The sequence below is a fragment of the Oncorhynchus mykiss genome, chromosome 27 (assembly GCF_057628025.1).
Source record: "Oncorhynchus mykiss isolate SJ-2025 chromosome 27, ASM5762802v1, whole genome shotgun sequence".
NCBI lineage: Eukaryota > Metazoa > Chordata > Actinopteri > Salmoniformes > Salmonidae > Oncorhynchus > Oncorhynchus mykiss.
The window spans coordinates 46,945,001-46,967,088 of NC_143048.1; the positions used below are offsets into that span (position 1 = coordinate 46,945,001).

A 22,088-nucleotide genomic window follows, 5' to 3' on the forward strand; every position below is an offset into this window, starting at 1 on the left:
ACTGACTGGCTAGCTGACTGGCTGGCTGACTGGCTGGCTGACTGGCTGGCTGGCTGGCTGGGTGTCTGTCTGTTTGTCTGTCTGTCTGTCTTTCTGCCTGGTCTGCCTGGGTGACTTTCTAGCTGGCTGGCTGGCTGACTGACTGACTGGGTGACTGTCTGTCTGTCTGGCTAGTCTGCCTGGGTGACTTTCTTACTGTCGGTCTGTTTGTCTGTCTGTTTGTCTGGCTGACTGGCTGGGTGACTGTCTGTCTGTCTGTCTGTCTGGTCTGCCTGTCTGGTCTGCCTGGGTGACTTTCTGGCTGGCTGACTGTTTGTCTGACTGACTGACTGGCTAGCTGACTGGCTGGCTGGCTGACTGGCTGGCTGACTGGGTGACTTTCTGACTGTCTGTCTGGCTGGCTGACTGGCTGGGTGACTGTCTGTCTGTCTGGCTGGTCTGCCTGGGTGACTTGCTGGCTGGCTGACTGACTGACTGACTGGCTAGCTGACTGGCTGGCTGACTGGCTGGCTGACTGGCTGACTGGGGACTCTGAAATGACCCTGTTACGACAGCGCCCTCCTCAGTCAGTGGTCATGGGAGAAAGAGGCTCATGACCTGGGCATTACTATCAATGTCACTGTGTCTTGGGTCAGTGTCCAGGCTAGGGATGACATGGAGCAGGGCACAGTCCTGGAAGGACTGAGGAGAGGAGAGCAGAGGAGAGGAGAGGAGAGGCGAGGAGATGGAGAGGAGAGGAGAGGAGAGGAGATGGAGAGGAGAGGAGAGGAGAGGAGAGGAGAGGAGAGGAGAGGAGAGGACAAGCCAGAGCAGAGCTGTAGAGGAATAAAGAAGAGAGGAGAATAGAACAGGACAGGCTGGTGAGTAGATGGAGCAGGGATGGAGCAGGGATGGAACAGGGATGGAGCAGGGATGGAGCAGGGATGGAGCAGGGATGGAACAGGGATGGAGCAGGCTGCTGAGTAGACAGAGCAGGGATGGAGCAGGGATGGAACAGGGATGGAGCAGGCTGCTGAGTAGATGGAGCAGGGATGGAGCAGGGATGGAACAGGGATGGAGCAGGGATGGAGCAGGGATGGAGCAGGGATGGAACAGGGATAGAGCAGGCTGCTGAGTAGATGGAGCAGGGATGGAGCAGGGATGGAACAGGGATGGAGCAGGGATGGAGCAGGCTGCTGAGTAGATGGAGCAGGGATGGAACAGGGATGGAGCAGGGATGGAACAGGCTGCTGAGTAGATGGAGCAGGGATGGAGCAGGGATGGAGCAGGGATGGAACAGGCTGTTGAGTAGATGGAGCAGGGATGGAACAGGGATGGAGCAGGGATGGAACAGGGATGGAGCAGGGATGGAACAGGCTGCTGAGTAGATGGAGCAGGGATGGAGCAGGGATGGAACAGGCTGCTGAGTAGATGGAGCAGGGATGGAACAGGGATGGAGCAGGGATGGAACAGGCTGCTGAGTAGATGGAGCAGGGATGGAGCAGGGATGGAACAGGGATGGAGCAGGGATGGAACAGGCTGCTGAGTAGATGGAGCAGGGATGGAGCAGGGATGGAACAGGGATGGAGCAGGCTGCTGAGTAGTTGGAGCAGGGATGGAACAGGGATGGAGCAGGGATGGAGCAGGGATGGAGCAGGCTGCTGAGTAGATGGGGCAGGGATGGAGCAGGGATGGAACATGGATGGAGCAGGGATGGAACAGGGATGGAGCAGGGATGGAGCAGGGATGGAACAGGCTGCTGAGTAGATGGAGCAGGGATGGAGCAGGGATGGAACAGGGATGGAGCAGGCTGCTGAGTAGATGAAGCAGGGATGGAACAGGGATGGAGCAGGGATGGAGCAGGGATGGAACAGGGATGGAGCAGGGATGGAACAGGCTGCTGAGTAGATGGAACAGGGATGGAGCAGGGATGGAACATGGATGGAGCAGGGATGGAACAGGGATGGAGCAGGGATGGAGCAGGGATGGAACAGGCTGCTGAGTAGATGGAGCAGGGATGGAGCAGGGATGGAACAGGGATGGAACAGGGATGGAGCAGGGATGGAACAGGGATGGAGCAGGGATGGAGCAGGCTGCTGAGTAGATGGAGCAGGGATGGAACAGGGATGGAGCAGGGATGGAACAGGGATGGAGCAGGCTGCTGAGTAGATGGAGCAGGGATGGAACAGGGATGGAGCAGGCTGCTGAGTAGATGGAGCAGGGATGGAGCAGGGATGGAACAGGGATGGAGCAGGGATGGAGCAGGCTGCTGAGTAGATGGAGCAGGGATGGAACAGGGTTGGAGCAGGGATGGAGCAGGCTGCTGAGTAGATGGAGCAGGGATGGAACAGGGATGGAGCAGGGATGGAACAGGGATGGAGCAGGGATGGAGCAGGGATGGAGCAGGCTGCTGAGTAGATGGAGCAGGGATGGAACAGTGATGGAGCAGGGATGGAGCAGGGATGGAACAGGGATGGAGCAGGCTGCTGAGAAGATGGAATAGGGATGGAGCAGGGATGGAGCAGGCTGCTGAGTAGATGGAGCAGGGATGGAGTAGGGATGGAGCAGGGATGGAACAGGGATGGAACAGGGATGGAACAGGCTGCTGAGTAGATGGAGCAGGGATGGAACAGGGATGGAGCAGGGATGGAACAGGGATGGAGCAGGGATGGAACAGGGATGGAGCAGGCTGCTGAGTAGATGGAGCAGGGATGGAGCAGGGATGGAACAGGGATGGAACAGGCTGCTGAGTAGATGGAGCAGGGATTGAGCAGGGATGGAACAGGGATGGAGCAGGGATGGAACAGGGATGGAACAGGGATGGAGCAGGGATGGAACAGGCTGCTGAGTAGATGGAGCAGGGATGGAACAGGGATGGAGCAGGGATGGAACAGGGATGGAACAGGCTGCTGAGTAGATGGAGCAGGGATGGAACAGGGATGGAACAGGCTGCTGAGTAGATGGAGCAGGGATGGAGCAGGCTGCTGAGTAGATGGAGCAGGGATGGAGCAGGCTGCTGAGTAGATGGAGCAGGGATGGAACAGGGATGGAGCAGGCTGCTGAGTAGATGGAACAGGGATGGAGCAGGGATGGAGCAGGGATAGAGCAGGGCACACTAACCTTAGTGTGTACCCAGGGTTTTCCAAGTTTGCTTCTAAAACATTATTTTACATACTGTCATCGGGCCGATAGCAGTTACTTCACTACAGGCCCAGAACACTCTCTTTGCTTGTCAATGTGATGGGGGGGGGGGGGGGGTTGAGGTTCCAAGGGTCCCAGGGTCCCAGGACAATAGGAATGACTTCCTGCAGTGTATAGAGAACAGGACATAGAGAGAGTGAGGGTGATTAGCAGTATACAATCTTACCATGACGTGAGGGTGATTAGCAGTATACAATCTTACCATGACATGAGGGTGATTAGCAGTATACAATCTTACCATGACTGAGGGTGATTAGCAGTATACAATCTTACCATGACGTGAGGGTGATTAGCAGTATACAATCTTACCATGACATGAGGGTGATTAGCAGTATACAATCTTACCATGACGTGAGGGTGATTAGCAGTATACAACCTTACCATGACATGAGGGTGATTAGCAGTATACAATCTTACCATGACGTGAGGGTGATTAGCAGTATACAATCTTACCATGACATGAGGGTGATTAGCAGTATACAATCTTACCATGACGTGAGGGTGATTAGCAGTATACAATCTTACCATGACGTGAGGGTGATTAGCAGTATACAATCTTACCATGACGTGAGGGTGATTAGCAGTATACAATCTTACCATGACGTGAGGGTGATTAGCAGTATACAATCTTACCATGACATGAGGGTGATTAGCAGTATACAATCTTACCATGACGTGAGGGTGATTAGCAGTATACAATCTTACCATGACGTGAGGGTGATTAGCAGTATACAATCTTACCATGACGTGAGGGTGATTAGCAGTATACAATCTTACCATGGCGTGAGGGTGATTAGCAGTATACAATCTTACCATGACGTGTCACAAAGATACATGATTTGTACGTCCTTCTAACCCGGTCCTGTCACCACACAGCTGATTTAAATGATTATAGCTTGATGATGATTTGGTTATTTGAACCAGCTGTTTAGTTCTCGGGCAACAACCAAAAACACACATAGACACATAGACACATAGACACACACACACATAGACACACACACACACACACACACACACACACACACACACACACACACACACACACATAGACACACACACACACACACACACACACACACACACACACACACACACATAGACACACACACACATACACACACACACACACACACACACACACACACACACATAGACACACACACACACACACACACACACACACACACACACACACACACACACACACACACACACACTAACAGACACAGAGTCAAGGTATATCAGCATTACACACAGCAATGTCAAGGTGCTGTTGCTCTAATGTTTACTGCAGGAAATCATGTTACTGTTTAGTTGTTCCGTTGGCGTTGCTATGCCGGTTCCGTTGGCGTTGCTAAGCCGGTTCCGTTGGCGTTGCAGAGCGGTTTTGCCAATATTCTGTTTCTTTTGTCTTAGTTGTTTTTCTAATGCCTCAGCGCCTGGCTAAAGAGGATGAGAGACTGTTTCCACCGGCGTACGTGTCACTAAGCAACATCATAGTACAGTATTAAGTCTTGCTGCTGTTGTTAACCCATAACAAACAGGACTGTTTCCCTTGTTTTCCGTCTCTCTCTCTCTCTCTCTCTCTCTCTCTCTCTCTCTCTCTCTCTATCTCTCTCTCTCTCTCTCTCTCTCTCTCTCTCTCTCTCTCACACTGTTCTTCTTATCTCTCTCTCTCTCTCTCTCTCTCTCTCTCTCTCTCTCTCTCTCTTTATCTCTCTCTCTCTCTCTCTCTCTCTCTCTCTCTCTCTCTCTCTCTCTCTCTCTGCTTCAGGCCATGACTTGTACTGTGGAATGTGGGGCATTAGAATGGTAGTGTAGTGTATACAGGTGGAATGTGGGGCATTAGAATGGTAGTGTATACAGGTGGAATGTGGGGCATTAGAATGGCAGTGTATACAGGTGGAATGTGGGGCATTAGAATGGTAGTGTAGTGTATACAGGTGGAATGTGGGTCATTAGAATGGTAGTGTAGTGTATAGAGGTGGAATGTGGGGCATTAGAATGGTAGTGTAGTGTATACAGGTGGAATGTGGGGCATTAGAATGGTAGTGTATACCGGTGGAATGTGGGGCATTAGAATTGTAGTGTATACAGGTGGAATGTGGGGCATTAGAATGGTAGTGTATACAGGTGGAATGTGGGGCATTAGAATGGTAGTGTAGTGTATACAGGTGGAATGTGGGGCATTAGAATGGTAGTGTAGTGTATACAGGTGGAATGTGGGGCATTAGAATGGTAGTGTAGTGTATACAGGTGGAATGTGGGGCATTAGAATGGTAGTGTAGTGTATACAGGTGGATTGTGGGGCATTAGAATGGTAGTGTATACAGGTGGAATGTGGGGCATTAGAATGGTAGTGTATACAGGTGGAATGTGGGGCATTAGAATGGTAGTGTATACAGGTGGAATGTGGGGCATTAGAATGGTAGTGTATACAGGTGGAATGTGGGGCATTAGAATGGTAGTGTAGTGTATACAGGTGGAATGTGGGGCATTAGAATGGTAGTGTAGTGTATACATGTGGAATGTGGGGCATTAGAATGGTAGTGTATACAGGTGGATTGTGGGGCATTAGAATGGTAGTGTAGTGTATACAGGTGGAATGTGGGGCATTAGAATGGTAGTGTAGTGTATACAGGTGGAATGTGGGGCATTAGAATGGTAGTGTATACAGGTGGAATGTGGGGCATTAGAATGGTAGTGTAGTGTATACAGGTGCAATGTGGGGCATTAGAATGGTAGTGTAGTGTATACAGGTGGAATGTGGGGCATTAGAATGGTAGTGTATACAGGTGGAATGTGGGGCATTAGAATGGCAGTGTATACAGGTGGAATGTGGGGCATTAGAATGGTAGTGTAGTGTATACAGGTGGAATGTGGGGCATTAGAATGGTAGTGTAGTGTATACAGGTGGAATGTGGGGCATTAGAATGGTAGTGTAGTGTATAGAGGTGGAATGTGGGGCATTAGAATGGTAGTGTAGTGTATACAGGTGGAATGTGGGGCATTAGAATGGTAGTGTATACAGGTGGAATGTGGGGCATTAGAATGGCAGTGTATACAGGTGGAATGTGGGGCATTAGAATGGTAGTGTAGTGTATACAGGTGGAATGTGGGGCATTAGAATGGTAGTGTATACAGGTGGAATGTGGGGCATTAGAATGGTAGTGTATACAGGTGGAATGTGGGGCATTAGAATGGTAGTGTATACAGGTGGAATGTGGGGCATTAGAATGGTAGTGTAGTGTATACATGTGGAATGTGGGGCATTAGAATGGTAGTGTATACAGGTGGATTGTGGGGCATTAGAATGGTAGTGTAGTGTATACAGGTGGATTGTGGGGCATTAGAATGGTAGTGTAGTGTATACAGGTGGATTGTGGGGCATTAGAATGGTAGTGTAGTGTATACAGGTGGAATGTGGGGCATTAGAATGGTAGTGTAGTGTATACAGGTGGAATGTGGGGCATTAGAATGGTAGTGTATACAGGTGGAATGTGGGGCATTAGAATGGTAGTGTAGTGTATACAGGTGGAATGTGGGGCATTAGAATGGTAGTGTATACAGGTGGAATGTGGGGCATTAGAATGGTAGTGTAGTGTATACAGGTGGAATGTGGGGCATTAGAATGGTAGTGTAGTGTATAGAGGTGGAATGTGGGGCATTAGAATGGTAGTGTATACAGGTGGAATGTGGGGCATTAGAATGGAAGTGTATACAGGTGGAATGTGGGGCATTAGAATGGTAGTGTAGTGTATACAGGTGGAATGTGGGGCATTAGAATGGAAGTGTATACAGGTGGAATGTGGGGCATTAGAATGGTAGTGTAGTGTATACAGGTGGAATGTGGGGCATTAGAATGGTAGTGTATACAGGTGGAATGTGGGGCATTAGAATGGTAGTGTAGTGTATACAGGTGGAATGTGGGGCATTAGAATGGTAGTGTATACAGGTGGAATGTGGGGCATTAGAATGGTAGTGTAGTGTATACAGGTGGAATGTGGGGCATTAGAATGGTAGTGTATACAGGTGGAATGTGGGGCATTAGAACGGTAGTGTATACAGGTGGAATGTGGGGCATTAGAATGGTAGTGTAGTGTATACAGGTGGAATGTGGGTCATTAGAATGGTTAGTGTAGTGTTTACAGGTGGATTGTGGGTCATTAGAATGGTAGTGTATACAGGTGGAATGTGGGGCATTAGAATGGTAGTGTAGTGTATACAGGTGGAATGTGGGGCATTAGAATGGTAGTGTAGTGTATAGAGGTGGAATGTGGGGCATTAGAATGGTAGTGTATACCGGTGGAATGTGGGGCATTAGAATGGTTAGTGTAGTGTTTACAGGTGGATTGTGGGTCATTAGAATGGTAGTGTATACAGGTGGAATGTGGGGCATTAGAATGGTAGTGTAGTGTTTACAGGTGGAATGTGGGGCATTAGAATGGTAGTGTAGTGTATACAGGTGGAATGTGGGGCATTAGAATGGTAGTGTAGTGTATAGAGGTGGAATGTGGGGCATTAGAATGGTAGTGTAGTGTATACAGGTGGAATGTGGGGCATTAGAATGGTAGTGTATACAGGTGGAATGTGGGGCATTAGAATGGTAGTGTAGTGTATACAGGTGGAATGTGGGGCATTAGAATGGTAGTGTATACAGGTGGAATGTGGGCATTAGAACGGTAGTGTAGTGTATACAGCCGGTTCCGTTGGCGTTGCTATGCCGGTTCCATTGGCGTTGCTAAGCCGGTTCCGTTGGCGTTGCTAAGCCGGTTCCGTTGGCGTTGCAGAGCGGTTTTGCCAATATTCTGTTTCTTTTGTCTTAGTTGTTTTTCTAATGCCTCAGCGCCTGGCTAAAGAAGATGAGAGACTGTTTCCACCGGCGTACGTGTCACTAAGCAACATCATAGTACAGTATTAAGTCTTGCTGCTGTTGTTGGTAGTGTATACAGGTGGAATGTGGGGCATTAGAATGGTAGTGTAGTGTATACAGGTGGAATGTGGGGCATTAGAATGGTAGTGTAGTGTATACAGGTGGAATGTGGGTCATTAGAATGGTAGTGTAGTGTATAGAGGTGGAATGTGGGGCATTAGAATGGTAGTGTATACAGGTGGATTGTGGGGCATTAGAATGGTAGTGTATACAGGTGGAATGTGGGGCATTAGAATGGTAGTGTAGTGTATACAGGTGGAATGTGGGGCATTAGAACGGTAGTGTATACAGGTGGAATGTGGGGCATTAGAATGGTAGTGTAGTGTATACAGGTGGATTGTGGGGCATTAGAATGGTAGTGTAGTGTATACAGGTGGATTGTGGGGCATTAGAATGGTAGTGTAGTGTATACAGGTGGATTGTGGGGCATTAGAATGGTAGTGTAGTGTATAGAGGTGGAATGTGGGGCATTAGAATGGTAGTGTATACAGGTGGAATGTGGGGCATTAGAATGGTAGTGTAGTGTATACAGGTGGATTGTGGGGCATTAGAATGGTAGTGTAGTGTATAGAGGTGGAATGTGGGGCATTAGAATGGTAGTGTATACAGGTGGAATGTGGGGCATTAGAATGGTAGTGTAGTGTATACAGGTGGATTGTGGGGCATTAGAATGGTAGTGTAGTGTATACAGGTGGATTGTGGGGCATTAGAATGGTAGTGTATACAGGTGGATTGTGGGGCATTAGAATGGTAGTGTATACCGGTGGAATGTGGGGCATTAGAATGGTTAGTGTAGTGTTTACAGGTGGATTGTGGGTCATTAGAATGGTAGTGTATACCGGTGGAATGTGGGGCATTAGAATGGGTGGTGACCTGTTTTACTGTTTTAAGTGAGACGTAGGCATTGGTCAACTAGAAAGGAAATGCACATGAGCACAACAATCCATACTCCACCCATTTGTTGTTATGTTGAGTACCTACTGACCAAAAAATATGTTTTGAAATATATTTATTTTTCAATTAATGTATTGTTAAAATAAATGTTTAAGGAATTACAGACAGGCACCACATTACTACATGACAAAACAGCTCAATCTAATAAAATACAATTTCATTTGTCACATGTGCCAAATACAACAGGTATTCAACAGGTATTACAGAATACAACAGGTATACAACAGGATTACAGAATACAACAGGTATTCAACAGGTATTACAGAATTCAACAGGTATTCAACAGGTATTACAGAATACAACAGGTATACAACAGGATTACAGAATACAACAGGTATACAACAGGTATTACAGAATACAACAGGTATTCAACAGGTATTACCGAATACAACAGGTATACAACAGGTATTACCGAATACAACAGACCTTACCGTGAAATGCTTACTGACAAGCCCTTAACCAACAAAACAGTTTTTAGAAAATAGAGTTAAGAAAATATTTACAAAATAAACTAAAGTAACTAAAACTAAAGTATCACAATAAAATGACAAGAATGAGGCTATATACAGGGGTCACTGTGCGGGGGTACAGGTTACTCAAGGTCATTTGTACATGTAGGTAGGGGTAAAGTGACTTATGCGTAGATAATAATCTAATAGTCCGTTGGCCATTTGATTAGATGTTCAGGAGTCTTATTGCTTGGGGTGGTAGAAGCTCTTTAGAAGCCTCTTGGACCTAGACTTGGCGCTCCGGTACCGCTTGCCGTGCGGTAGCAGAGAGAACAGTCTATGACTAGGGTGGCTGGAGTCATTGACAATTTTTGGGGCCTTCCTCTGACACCGCCTGGTATAGAGGTCCTGGATGGCAGGAAGCTTGGCCCCGGTGATGTACTAGGTTGTACGTACTACCCTCTGTAGTGCCTCCTGAGGTGGAATAGTTTTTTGTCGTGCCCTCTTCACGACTGTCTTGGTGTGCTTGGACCATGTTAGTTTGTTGGTGATGTGGACGCCAAGGAACTTGAAGCTCTCAACCTGCTCCACTGCAGCCCCATCGATGAGAATGAGGGCGTGCTCTGTCCTCCTTTTCCTGTAGTCCACAATCATCTCCTTTGTCTTGATCACGTTGAGGGAAAGGTTGTTGTCCTTGCACCACACGGTCAGGTCTCTGACCTCCTCCCTATAGGCTGTCTCGTCGTTGTCGGTGATCAGGCCTACCACTGTTGTGTCATCGGCAAACTTAATGATGGTGATGGAGTCGTGCCTGGCCGTTGTAGTCGTGAGTGACGGCCCACCTGGTTCAGCCTGTCAGGAAGTCCAGGATCCAGTTGCAGAGGGAGGTGTTTAGTCCCAGGGTCCTTAGCTTAGTGATGAGCTTTGAGGGCACTATGTTGAACGCTGAGCTATTGGCAATGAATAGCAGGAATAGGCAATGAATAGCATTCTCACATATGTGTTCCTTTTGCCCAGGTGTGAAAGGGCAGTGTGGAGCGCAATAGATTGCATCATCTGTGGATCTGTTGGGGCGGTATGCAAATTGGGGTGGGTCTAGGGTTTCTGGGATAATGATGTTGATGTTGACCAGCCTTTCAATTTTCAATGCACTTCATGGCTACAGATGTGAGTACTACGGGTCGGTAGTCATTTAGGCAGGTTGCCTTAGTGTTCTTGGGCACAGGGGCTATGGTGGTCTGCATGAAACATGTTGGTATTACAGACTCAATCAGGGACATGTTGAAAATGTCAGTGAAGACACTTGCCAGTTGGTCAGCGCATGCTCGGAGTACACGTCCTGGTAATTTTGCATTGTGAATAATGACCCTTTTAAAGGCCTTAATCTCATCATCTGCGGAGAACGTGATCACACAGTCGTCCGTAACAGCTGATGCTCTCATGCATGTTTCAGTGTTACTTGCCTCGAAGCGAGCATAGAAGTAGTTTAGCTCATCTGGTAAGCTCGTGTCACTGGGCAGCTTTCGGTTGTGCTTCCCTTTATATTCTGTAATAGTATGCAAGCCCTGCCACATCCAACGAGCGTCGGGCCGGTGTAGTACGATTCGAACTTAGTCCTGTATTGACGCTTTGCCTGTTTGATGGTTCGTCGCAGGGCATAGTGGGATTTCTTATAGGCTTATAGGCTTGAGAGCGGCAGCTCTACCCTTTAGCTCAGTGCGAATGTTGCCTGTAATCCATGGCTTCTGGTTGGGGTATGTACGTACGGTCACTGTGGGGACGACGTCATCGATGCACTTATTGATGAAGCCAGTGATTGATGAGGTGTACTCCTCAATGCCATCGGAAGAATCCCGGAACATATTCCAGTCTGTGACAACAAAACAGTTCTGTAGTTTAGCATCTGCTTCATCTGACCACTTTTTTATAGACCGAGTCACTGGTGCTTCCTTTTTCAATTTTTGCTTTTAAGCAGGAATCAGGAGGATATAATTATGGTCAGATTTGCCAAATGGAGGTCGAGGGAGAGCTTTGTACAAGTCTCTGTGTGTGGAGTAAAGGTGGTCTAGAGTGTTTTCCCTCTGGTTTCATATTTAACATGCTGGTGGAAATGAGGTAAAATGGATTTAAATTTCTAAGAATATAGAGGAAAACTCTCTTGGTAGATAGTGTGGTCCACTACAGATTATCATGAGATACTCTACCTCAGACGAGCCAAACCTTGAGACTTCCTTAGATTTTCGCGCACCAGCTGTTGTTTACAAATATACATAGACCGCCACCCCTTGTCTTACCAGAGGCGGCTGTTCTATCCTGCCATGACAGTGTAAAACCTGCCAGCTGTATGTTATTCATGTCGTTGTTCAGCTACGACTCTGCGAGACATAAGATATAACCGTTTTTAATGTCCTGTTGGTAGGATATACGTGCTTTTAGTTCGTCCACGTTATTATCCAGTGATTGTACGTTTGCTAATAGTACCGATGGCAAAGGCAGATTAGCCACTCGTCGCCTGATCCTCACAAGGCACCCCTGATCTCCTTCCACGAAACCTCCGTCTCTTTCTCCTGCTAATGATGGGGATGAGTGCCTGTTCGGGTGTCTGGAGTAAATCTCTCTTGGCCGACTCATTAAAGAAAAATTCTTCGTCCAATTCAAGGTAAAAGTAATCTCTGTTCTGATGTCCAGACACTCTTTTCGGTCATTATGTACAAAATAAGTTACAAACAATGCGAGAAAACAAACAAAATAGCACAGTTGGTTTTAAAGCCCATAAAACGTCAGCCCTCCCCTCCGGCTCAATTCTGACATACTATAGCCGAGTCGCGCCAACCAGCGCAACTATAATTACGAAGGACATAAATCAAAGACATCATGCTCCTTTGTTGATGAGAGAGGAGAGGTGTAGAGACATAGCTTCGTACAGAGCTGTACTATAATGTTGTAATATTATGGTCTGTAGAGATGGCTCAGTACAGAACTGTACTTCTGTTATATTATGATTGGTATAGCGATGGCTCAGTAGTAGTGACCTTCTCCTCTACCTGGTATTAGATGTAGGAGTGACTTTCTCCTCTACCTGGTATTAGATGGTGTAGTAGCGACCTTCTCCTCTACCTGGTATTAGATGGTGTAGTAGCGACCTTCTCCTCTACCTGGTATTAGATGGTGTAGTAGTGACCTTCTCCTCTACCTGGTATTAGATAGTGTAGGAGTGACCTTCTCCTCTACCTGGTATTAGATAGTGTAGGAGTGACCTTCTCCTCTACCTGGTATTAGATGGTGTAGTAGCGACCTTCTCCTCTACCTGGTATTAGATGGTGTAGTAGCGACCTTCTCCTCTACCTGGTATTAGATGTAGGAGTGACCTTCTCCTCTACCTGGTATTAGATGGTGTAGTAGCGACCTTCTCCTCTACCTGGTATTAGATGGTGTAGTAGTGACCTTCTCCTCTACCTGGTAGTAGATGGTGTAGTAGGGACCTTCTCCTCTACCTGGTATTAGATGGTGTAGGAGTGACCTTCTCCTCTACCTGGTATTAGATGGTGTAGTAGTGACCTTCTCCTCTACCTGGTATTAGATGGTGTAGTAGTGACCTTCTCCTCTACCTGGTATTAGATGGTGTAGTAGTGACCTTCTCCTCTACCTGGTATTAGATGGTGTAGTAGCGACCTTCTCCTCTACCTGGTATTAGATGGTGTAGTAGTGACCTTCTCCTCTACCTGGTATTAGATGGTGTAGTAGCGACCTTCTCCTCTACCTGGTATTAGATGGTGTAGTAGTGACCTTCTCCTCTACCTGGTATTGGATGGTGTAGTAGCGACCTTCTCCTCTACCTGGTATTAGATGGTGTAGGAGTGACCTTCTCCTCTACCTGGTATTAGATAGTGTAGGAGTGACCTTCTCCTCTACCTGGTATTAGATGGTGTAGTAGTGACTTTCTCCTCTACCTGGTATTAGATGGTGTAGTAGTGACCTTCTCCTCTACCTGGTATTGGATGGTGTAGTAGCGACCTTCTCCTCTACCTGGTATTAGATGGTGTAGGAGTGACCTTCTCCTCTACCTGGTATTAGATAGTGTAGGAGTGACCTTCTCCTCTACCTGGTATTAGATGGTGTAGTAGTGACTTTCTCCTCTACCTGGTATTAGATGGTGTAGTAGGGACCTTCTCCTCTACCTGGTATTAGATGGTGTAGTAGGGACCTTCTCCTCTACCTGGTATTAGATGGTGTAGTAGTGACTTTCTCCTCTACCTGGTATTAGATGGTGTAGTAGTGACCTTCTCCTCTACCTGGTATTAGATGGTGTAGTAGTGACCTTCTCCTCTACCTGGTAGTAGATGGTGTAGTAGGGACCTTCTCCTCTACCTGGTAGTAGATGGTGTAGTAGTGACCTTCTCCTCTACCTGGTATTAGATGGTGTAGTAGTGACCTTCTCCTCTACCTGGTATTAGATGGTGTAGTAGTGACCTTCTCCTCTACCTGGTAGTAGATGTAGGAGTGACCTTCTCCTCTCCTTCTCCAGCTCCAGCAGGGATTATAAAGCCAGGCAGCTGGAGGGGATTTAAGTCTGTATGCTGAGATGTTACAGGAAAGGGCACACATGGAAACGACAGTCCCCAGTGGCACTCTATTCCCTATTTATATACTGTAGTGCACTACTACCCTATGGCCGATCTGGTCAAAAGTAGTGTACTTATGTAGGGAATTAGGGTGCCGTTTGGGAAGTAGCCTCAGTGTAAACAGTGTCATACATCTTAACATGGCATTTCAGTGGCAAGGGGATGCTACGTCAATCCCACTGTCTGCTGCCTACAAGTGGTCTTTGAAGGGCAAACGCATCACAATACGAGCTATGACAACGACACAATGGTCAATACGGCGCAGCTTTTTAATAGAATAGAATAGTACTGAGCTCACCGTGAAGCCGTCTCCCTTTAATAGAATAGTACTGAGCTCACCGTGAAGCCATCTCCCTTTAATAGAATAGTACTGAGCTCACCGTGAAGCCGTCTCCCTTTAATAGAATAGTACTGAGCTCACCGTGAAGCCATCTCCCTTTTTGGAAGTGGGTTTTTTCTCTCTTCTTTTTGTGGAAAGCTCTGGACTCATCACAACCATTCTCACCCTTCTCCATCTCTCTCCCTCCTCTCCATCCTCTCACCCTTCTCCCTCCTCTCCATCTTTCTCCCTCCTCTCACCCTTCTCCATCTCTCTCCCTCCTCTCACCCTTCTCCATCTCTCTCCCTCCTCTCACCCTTCTCCATCTCTCCATCTCTCTCCCTCCTCTCCATCTCTCTCCCTCCTCTCACCCTTCTCAATCTCTCTCCCTCCTCTCCATCTCTCTCCCTCCTCTCACCCTTCTCCATCTCTCTCCCTCCTCTCCATCTCTATCCCTCCTCTCACCCTTCTCCATCTCTCTCCCTCCTCTCCATCTCTCTCCCTCCTCTCACCCTTCTCCATCTCTCTCCCTCCTCTCATCCTTCTCCATCTCTCTCCCTCCTCTCCATCTCTCTCCCTCCTCTCACCCTTCTCCATCTCTCTCCCTCCTCTCACCCTTCTCCATATCTCTCCCTCCTCTCCATCTCTCTCCCTCCTCTCCATCTCTCTACCTCTCTCCATCTTTTTCCCTCCTCTCACCCTTCTCCATCCTCTCACCCTTCTCCATCTCTCTATCTCTCTCCCTCCTCTCACCCTTCTCCATCTCTCTCCCTCCTCTCCATCTCTCTCCCTCCTCTCACCCTTCTCCATCTCTCTCCCTCCTCTCCATCTCTCTCCCTCCTCTCACCCTTCTCCATCTCTCTCCCTCCTCTCACCCTTCTCCATCTCTCTCCCTCCTCTCACCCTTCTCCATCTCTCTCCCTCCTCTCACCCTTCTCCATCTCTCTCCCTCCTCTCCATCTATCTCCCTCCTCTCACCCTTCTCCATCTCTCACCCTTCTCCATCTCTCTCCCTCCTCCCCATCTCTCTCCCTCCTCTCACCCCTCTCCATCTCATCTCTATCTCTCTCCCTCCTCTCACCCTTCTCCATATCTCTCCCTCCTCTCCATCTTTCTCCCTCCTCTCCCTCCTCTCCATCTCTCTCCCTCCTCTCCATCTCTCTCCCTCCTCTCACCCTTCTCCATATCTCTCCCTCCTCTCCCTCCTCTCCATCTCTCTCCCTCTCTCCAGAACTCTATCCGGCACAACCTGTCCCTCCACAGTCGGTTCGTCCGTGTGCAGAACGAGGGGACAGGGAAGAGTTCCTGGTGGATGCTAAACCCTGAGGGAGGGAAGACTGGGAAGTCCCCTCGACGTAGAGCAGCCTCCATGGACAACAACAACAGCAAGTTCGCCAAGAGCAAAGGACGGGCTGCTAAGAAGAAGGTACAGAAATAAACTGTTGTTTAATGTCTTTATTATATTACCTACAGTATCTATACAGTATCTATATCTATACAGTATCTATACAGTAACTATATATATACAGTATCTATACAGTATCTATACAGTATCTATATCTATACAGTATCTATACAGTAACTATATATATATACAGTATCTATACAGTATCTATATCTATACAGTATCTATACAGTATCTATACAGTGTATATATATCTATACAGTATCTATATCTATACATGATCTATATCTATACATTATCTATATCTATACAGTATCTATACAGTATCTATACAGTATCTATACAGTAACTATATATATACAGTATCTATACAGTATCTATATCTATACAGTATCTATACAGTATCTATATATATACATGATCTATATCTATACAGTATCTATATCTATACAGTATCTATATCTATACAGTATCTATACAGTAACTATATATATACAGTATCTATACAGTATCTATATCTATACATGATCTATATCTATACAGTATCTATATCTATACAGTATCTATACAGTATCTATATCTATACAGTATCTAGACAGTATCTATACAGTAACTATACAGTATCTATATCTATACAATATCTATATCTATACAGTATCTATACAGTATCTATACATTATCTATATATATACAGTATCTATACAGTATCTATACATTATCTATATCTATACAGTATCTATACAGTTTCTATATCTATACATGATCTATATCTATACAGTATCTATACAGTAACTATATATATACAGTATCTATACAGTATCTATACATTATCTATATCTATACAGTATCTATACAGTTTCTATATCTATACATGATCTATATCTATACAGTATCTATACAGTAACTATATCTATACAGTATTTATATATCTATACGGTATCTATACAGTATCTACACAGTATCTATATCTATACAGTATTTATATATCTATACGGTATCTATACAGTATCTATATCTATACAGTATCTATACAGTATCTATATCTATACAGTATCTATACAGTATCTACACAGTATCTACACAGTATCTATATCTTTACAGTATTTATATATCTATACGGTATCTATACAGTATCTATATCTATACAGTATCTATACAGTATCTATATCTATACGGTATCTTTACAGTATCTATATCTATACAGTATCTATACAGTATCTATATCTATACGGTATCTATACAGTATCTATATCTATACAGTATCTATACAGTATCTATATCTATACAGTATCTATACAGTACCTATACAGTATCTATAGGCAGGACCATGACTTTTTCCTGACGAGGCCAGGTCTCTTGAGAGGGCCTTAATGATTTGATACCTACAGTTGAAGTCAGAAGTGTATGTTCATTTAAGTTGGAGTCATTAAAACTCGTTTATCAGCCACTCCACAAATGTCTTGTTAACAAACTATAGTTTTGGCAAGTCGGTTAGGACATCTACTTTGTTCATGACACAAGTAACTTGTCCAACAATTGTTTACAGACAGATTATTTAACTTATAATTCACTGTATCACAATTCCAGTGGGTCAGAAGTTTACATACATTAAGTTGACTGTGCCTTTAAACAACTTGGAAAATTCCAGAACATGATGTCATGGTTTTAGAAGCTTCTGATAGGCTAATTGACATCATTTGAGTCTATTGTAGGTTTGTACCTGTGGATGTATTTCAAGGCCTACCTTCAAACTCAGTCCCTCCTTGCTTGACATCATGGGAACATCAAAAGATATCAGCCAAGACCTCAGAAAAAACATTGTAGACCTTCACAAGTCTGGTTCATCCTTGGGAGCAATTTCCGAACACCTGGAGGTACCACGTTCATCTGTACAAACAATAGTATGCAAGTATAAACACCATGGGACCACGCAGCCGTCATTCCAATCAGGAAGGAGACGTGTTCTGTCTCCTAGAGATGAATGTACTTTAGTGCGAAAAGTGCAAATCAATCCCAGAACAACAGCAAAGGACCTTGTGAAGATGCTGGGGGAAACAGGTACAGAAGTATCTATATCCACAGTAAAACGAGTCCTATATCGACATAACCTGAAAAGCCGCTCAGCAAGGAAGAAGCCACTCCTACAAAACCGTCATAAAAAGGCCAGACTACGGCTTTGTCCCCAACTGCACATGGGGACAAAGATCATACTTTTTGGAGAAATGTCCTCTGGTCTGATGAAACAAAAATCGAACTGTTTGACCATAATGACCATAGTTATGTTTGGAGGAAAAAGGGGGAGGCTTACAAGCTGAAGAACACCATCCCAACCGTGAAGCACGGTGGTGGCAGCATCATGTTGTGAGGGTTCTTTGCTGCAGGAGGGACTGGTGCACATCACAATAGAGATGGCATCATGAGGCAGGAAAATTATATGGATATATTGAAGCAACATCTCGAGACATCAGTCAGGAAGTTATTAAAGCTTGGTCGCAAATGGGTCTTCCAAATGGACACTGACCCCAAGCATACTTCCAAGTTGGGGCAAAATGGCTTAAGGACAACAAGGTCAAGGTATTGGAGTGGCCACCATAAAGCCCTGACCTCAATCCTATAGAACATTTGTTGGCATACCTGAAAAAGCTTGTACGAGCAAAGAGGCCTACAAACCTGACTCAGTTACACCAGCTCTGTCAGGAGGAATGGGCCAACATTCACCCAACTTATTGTTGGAAGCTTGTGGAAGGCTACTTGAAACATTTGACCCAAGTTAAACTATTTAAATGCAATGCCACCAAATACTAATTGAGTGTATGTAAACTTCTGACCCACTGGGAATGTGATGAAAGAAATAAAAGCTGAAATAAATCATTTTCTCTATTATTATTCTGACATTTCACATTCTTAAAATAAAGTGGTGATCCTAACTGACCTAAGACAGGGAATTTTTACTAGGATTAAATGTCAGGAATTGTGAAAACTGAGTTTAAATGTATTTGGCTGAGGTATATGTATACTTCCGACTTCAACTGTAGATATATCCTTCATCTCTGTTTTCCTCTCATCTCTCTCCTCTTTCCCCTCTCTCATCTCTCCTCACCTCACTTCTCTCCTGTCCTCACTCCTCTCTCTCGCTCCTCTCCTCTTTCCCCTCTCTCTCCTCTCCTATCTCTCCCATCTCCCATCTCTCCTCACCTCACTTCTCTCCTGTCCTCACTCTTCTCTCTCTTCTCCTCTTCCCCCTCTCTCATCTCTCCTCTTTCCCCTCTCTCATCTCTCCCATCTCACCTCACCTCACTCCTCTCCTCTCTCCCTCTCCTCTCTCTCCTCTAGTTGTCTCTCCAGGGTGGTCCTGACGGGGGAGCAGACAGCCTCGGGGGAGGCACCTACTCCAAGTGGCCCGGCAGCCCCAACTCCCACAGCAACGATGACTTTGATGCATGGAGCGGTTTCCGGCCGCGCACCTCCTCCAACGCCAGCACGCTCAGCGGACGCCTCTCGCCCTTCACGCCCGAGGACGACCTCGGAGACGGGGACGTGCACATGGGCTACCCAGGATCCTCCGGGGCCAAGATGGCGAACACATTGCCCAGCCTGTCAGAGATGGCGAGTTCTCTAGGTCAGTAAACCAGATAGAAAATACATAAGGACATTTCCTAAAGAACATGTGCTTGCTAGTGTAGTGTTAGTGTAGGGTAGTGTAGTGTAGTGTTAGTGTAGTGTAGTGTAGTTTTAGTGTAAGGTTTGTGTGGTGTAGTGGTAGTGTGGTGTTAGTGTAGTTGTAGTGTAGTGTTAGTGTAGTGTAGTGTTAGTGTAGTGTAGTGTAGTGTTAGTGTTAGTTCTAGTGTTAGTGTAGTGTAGTGTTAGTGTAGTGTAGTGTTAGTGTAGTGTTAGTTATAGTGTTAGTGTAGTGTCATAGTGTAGTGTAGTGTAGTGTTAGTGTAGTGTTAGTTATAGTGTTAGTGTAGTGTAGTGTTAGTGTGGTGTAGTGTACTGTTTAGTGTATTGTAGTGGTAGTGTAGTATAGTGTTAGTTCTAGTGTTAGTGTAGTGTTAGTGTAGTGTTAGCGTAGTGTTAGTGTAGTGTTAGTGTAGTGTAGTGTTAGCGTAGTGTTAGTGTAGTGTTAGCGTAGTGTTAGTGTAGTGTAGTGGTAGTGTAGTGTTAGTGTGGTGTAGTGTAGTGTTAGTGTAGTGTAGTGTTAGTGTAGTGTTAGTGTAGTGTTAGTGTAGTGTAGTGTTAGCGTAGTGTAGTGTTAGTGTAGTGTTAGTGTAGTGTTAGTGTAGTGTAGTGTTAGTGTAGTGTTAGTGTAGTGTAGTGTTAGTGTAGTGTTAGTGTAGTGTTAGCGTAGTGTTAGTGTTAGTGTAGTGTTAGTGTAGTGTTAGTGTAGTGTAGTGTAGTGTTAGTTCTAGTGTTAGTGTTAGTTCTAGTATAGTGTTAGTGTAGTGTTAGTGTTAGTTCTAGTGTAGTGTTATTGTAGTGTAGTGTTAGTGTAGTGGTAGTGTAGTGTTAGTTCTAGTGTTAGTGTTAGTTCTAGTGTAGTGTTATTGTAGTGTAGTGGTAGTGTAGTGGTAGTGTAGTGTTAGTTATAGTGTTAGTGTTAGTTCTAGTGTTAGTTCTAGTGTTAGTGTTAGTGTAGTGTTCGTTCTAGTGTTAGTGGAGTGTTAGTTCTAGTGTAGTGTAGTGTTAGTTCTAGTTTTAGTGTTATTGTAGTGTTAGTGTAGTGTAGTGTTAGTTCTAGTGTAGTGTTAGTGTAGTGTAGTTTTAGTTCTAGTGTTAGTGTTAGTGTAGTGTTCGTTCTAGTGTTAGTGTAGTGTTAGTTCTAGTGTAGTGTAGTGTTAGTTCTAGTGTTAGTGTTAGTGTAGTGTTAGTGTTAGTGTAGTGTAGTGTTAGTTCTAGTGTAGTGTTAGTGTAGTGTTAGTTATAGTGTTAGTGTTAGTGTAGTGTAGTGTTAGTTCTAGTGTAGTGTTAGTGTAGTGTTAGTTCTAGTGTTAGTGTTAGTGTTAGTGTAGTGTAGTGTTAGTTATAGTGTTAGTGTAGTGTAGTGTTAGTTCTAGTGTAGTGTTAGTGTAGTGTTAGTTCTAGTGTTATTGTAGTGTTAGTGTAGTGTAGTGTAGTGTAGTGTTAGTTCTAGTGTAGTGTAGTGTTAGTGTAGTTTTAGTTCTAGTGTAGTGTTAGTGTAGTGTAGTGTTAGTTCTAGTGTTAGTGTAGTGTTAGTTCTAGTGGTAGTGTAGTGTTAGTGTAGTGTTGGTGTAGTGTTAGTGTTAGTTCTAGTGTTAGTGTAGTGTTAGTGTTAGTGTAGTGCTAATGTAGTGTTAGTGTTAGTTCTAGTTTTAGTGTAGTGTTAGTTCTAGTGTTAGTGTAGTGTTAGTTCTAGTGTAGTGTAGTGTTAGTGTAGTGTTAGTTCTAGTGTAGTGTTAGTTCTAGTGCTAGTGTAGTGTTAGTGTAGTGTTAGTTCTAGTGTAGTGTTAGTTCTAGTGTAGTGTTAATTCTAATGTAGTGTTAGTTCTAGTGTTAGTGTTGTGTTAGTGTAGTGTTAGTTATAGTGTAGTGTTAGTTCTAGTGTAGTGTTAGTTCTAGTGTAGTGTTAGTTCTAGTGTAGTGTTAGTTCTAGTGTAGTGTTAGTTCTAGTGTTAGTGTAGTGTTAGCATAGTGTAGTGTTAGTGTGGTGTAGTGTAGTGTTACTGTTAGTGTAGTGGTAGTGTAGTTTTACTTTTAGAGTCGGTGTAGTGTAGTGGTAGTGTAGTGTTAGTGTAGTGTTGGTGTCATTGTAGTGTAGTGTTAGTGTAGTGTAGTGTTAGTGTAGTGTAGTGGTAGTGTAGTGGTAGTGTAGTGTTAGTTATAGTGTTAATGTTAATGTAGTGTAGTGTTAGTGTAGTGTAGTGGTAGTGTAGTGTAGTGTTAGTGTAATGTTAGTGTAGTGTTAGTGTAGTGTAGTGTTAGTGTAGTGTTAGTGTCGGTGTAGTATTAGTGTAGTGTAGTGTTAGTGTAGTGTAGTGTTAATGTAGTGTTAGTGCAGTGGTGTGTCATAGTGTAGTGGTAGTGTAGTGGTAGTGTTAGTGTAGTGTTAGTGTAGTGTTAGTGTAGTGTTAGTGTTGGTGTAGTGTTAGTGTAGTGTTAGTGTAGTGTAGTGTCATAGTGGAATGTTAGTGTAGTGTTAGTGTGAGTGTAGTGTTAGTGTAGTGGTGTGTCATAGTGCAGTGGTAGTATAGTGTTAGTGTAGTGT

The 22,088-nt window shown here is 45.0% G+C and overlaps 1 protein-coding gene across 1 annotated transcript in view; it reads left to right on the top strand.

The window, feature by feature from the left end:
- The window catches only part of foxo1a (forkhead box O1 a), a 102,469-nt gene that overhangs the window by 67,005 nt on the left and 13,376 nt on the right, over positions 1 to 22,088 (top strand). Inside the window, exons 2-3 of the mRNA XM_036965061.2 lie at positions 15,692 to 15,886; positions 19,199 to 19,484. Of these exons, the coding sequence (XP_036820956.1) occupies positions 15,692 to 15,886; positions 19,199 to 19,484 (481 nt within the window). The remainder of the gene's footprint in view (positions 1 to 15,691; positions 15,887 to 19,198; positions 19,485 to 22,088) is intronic.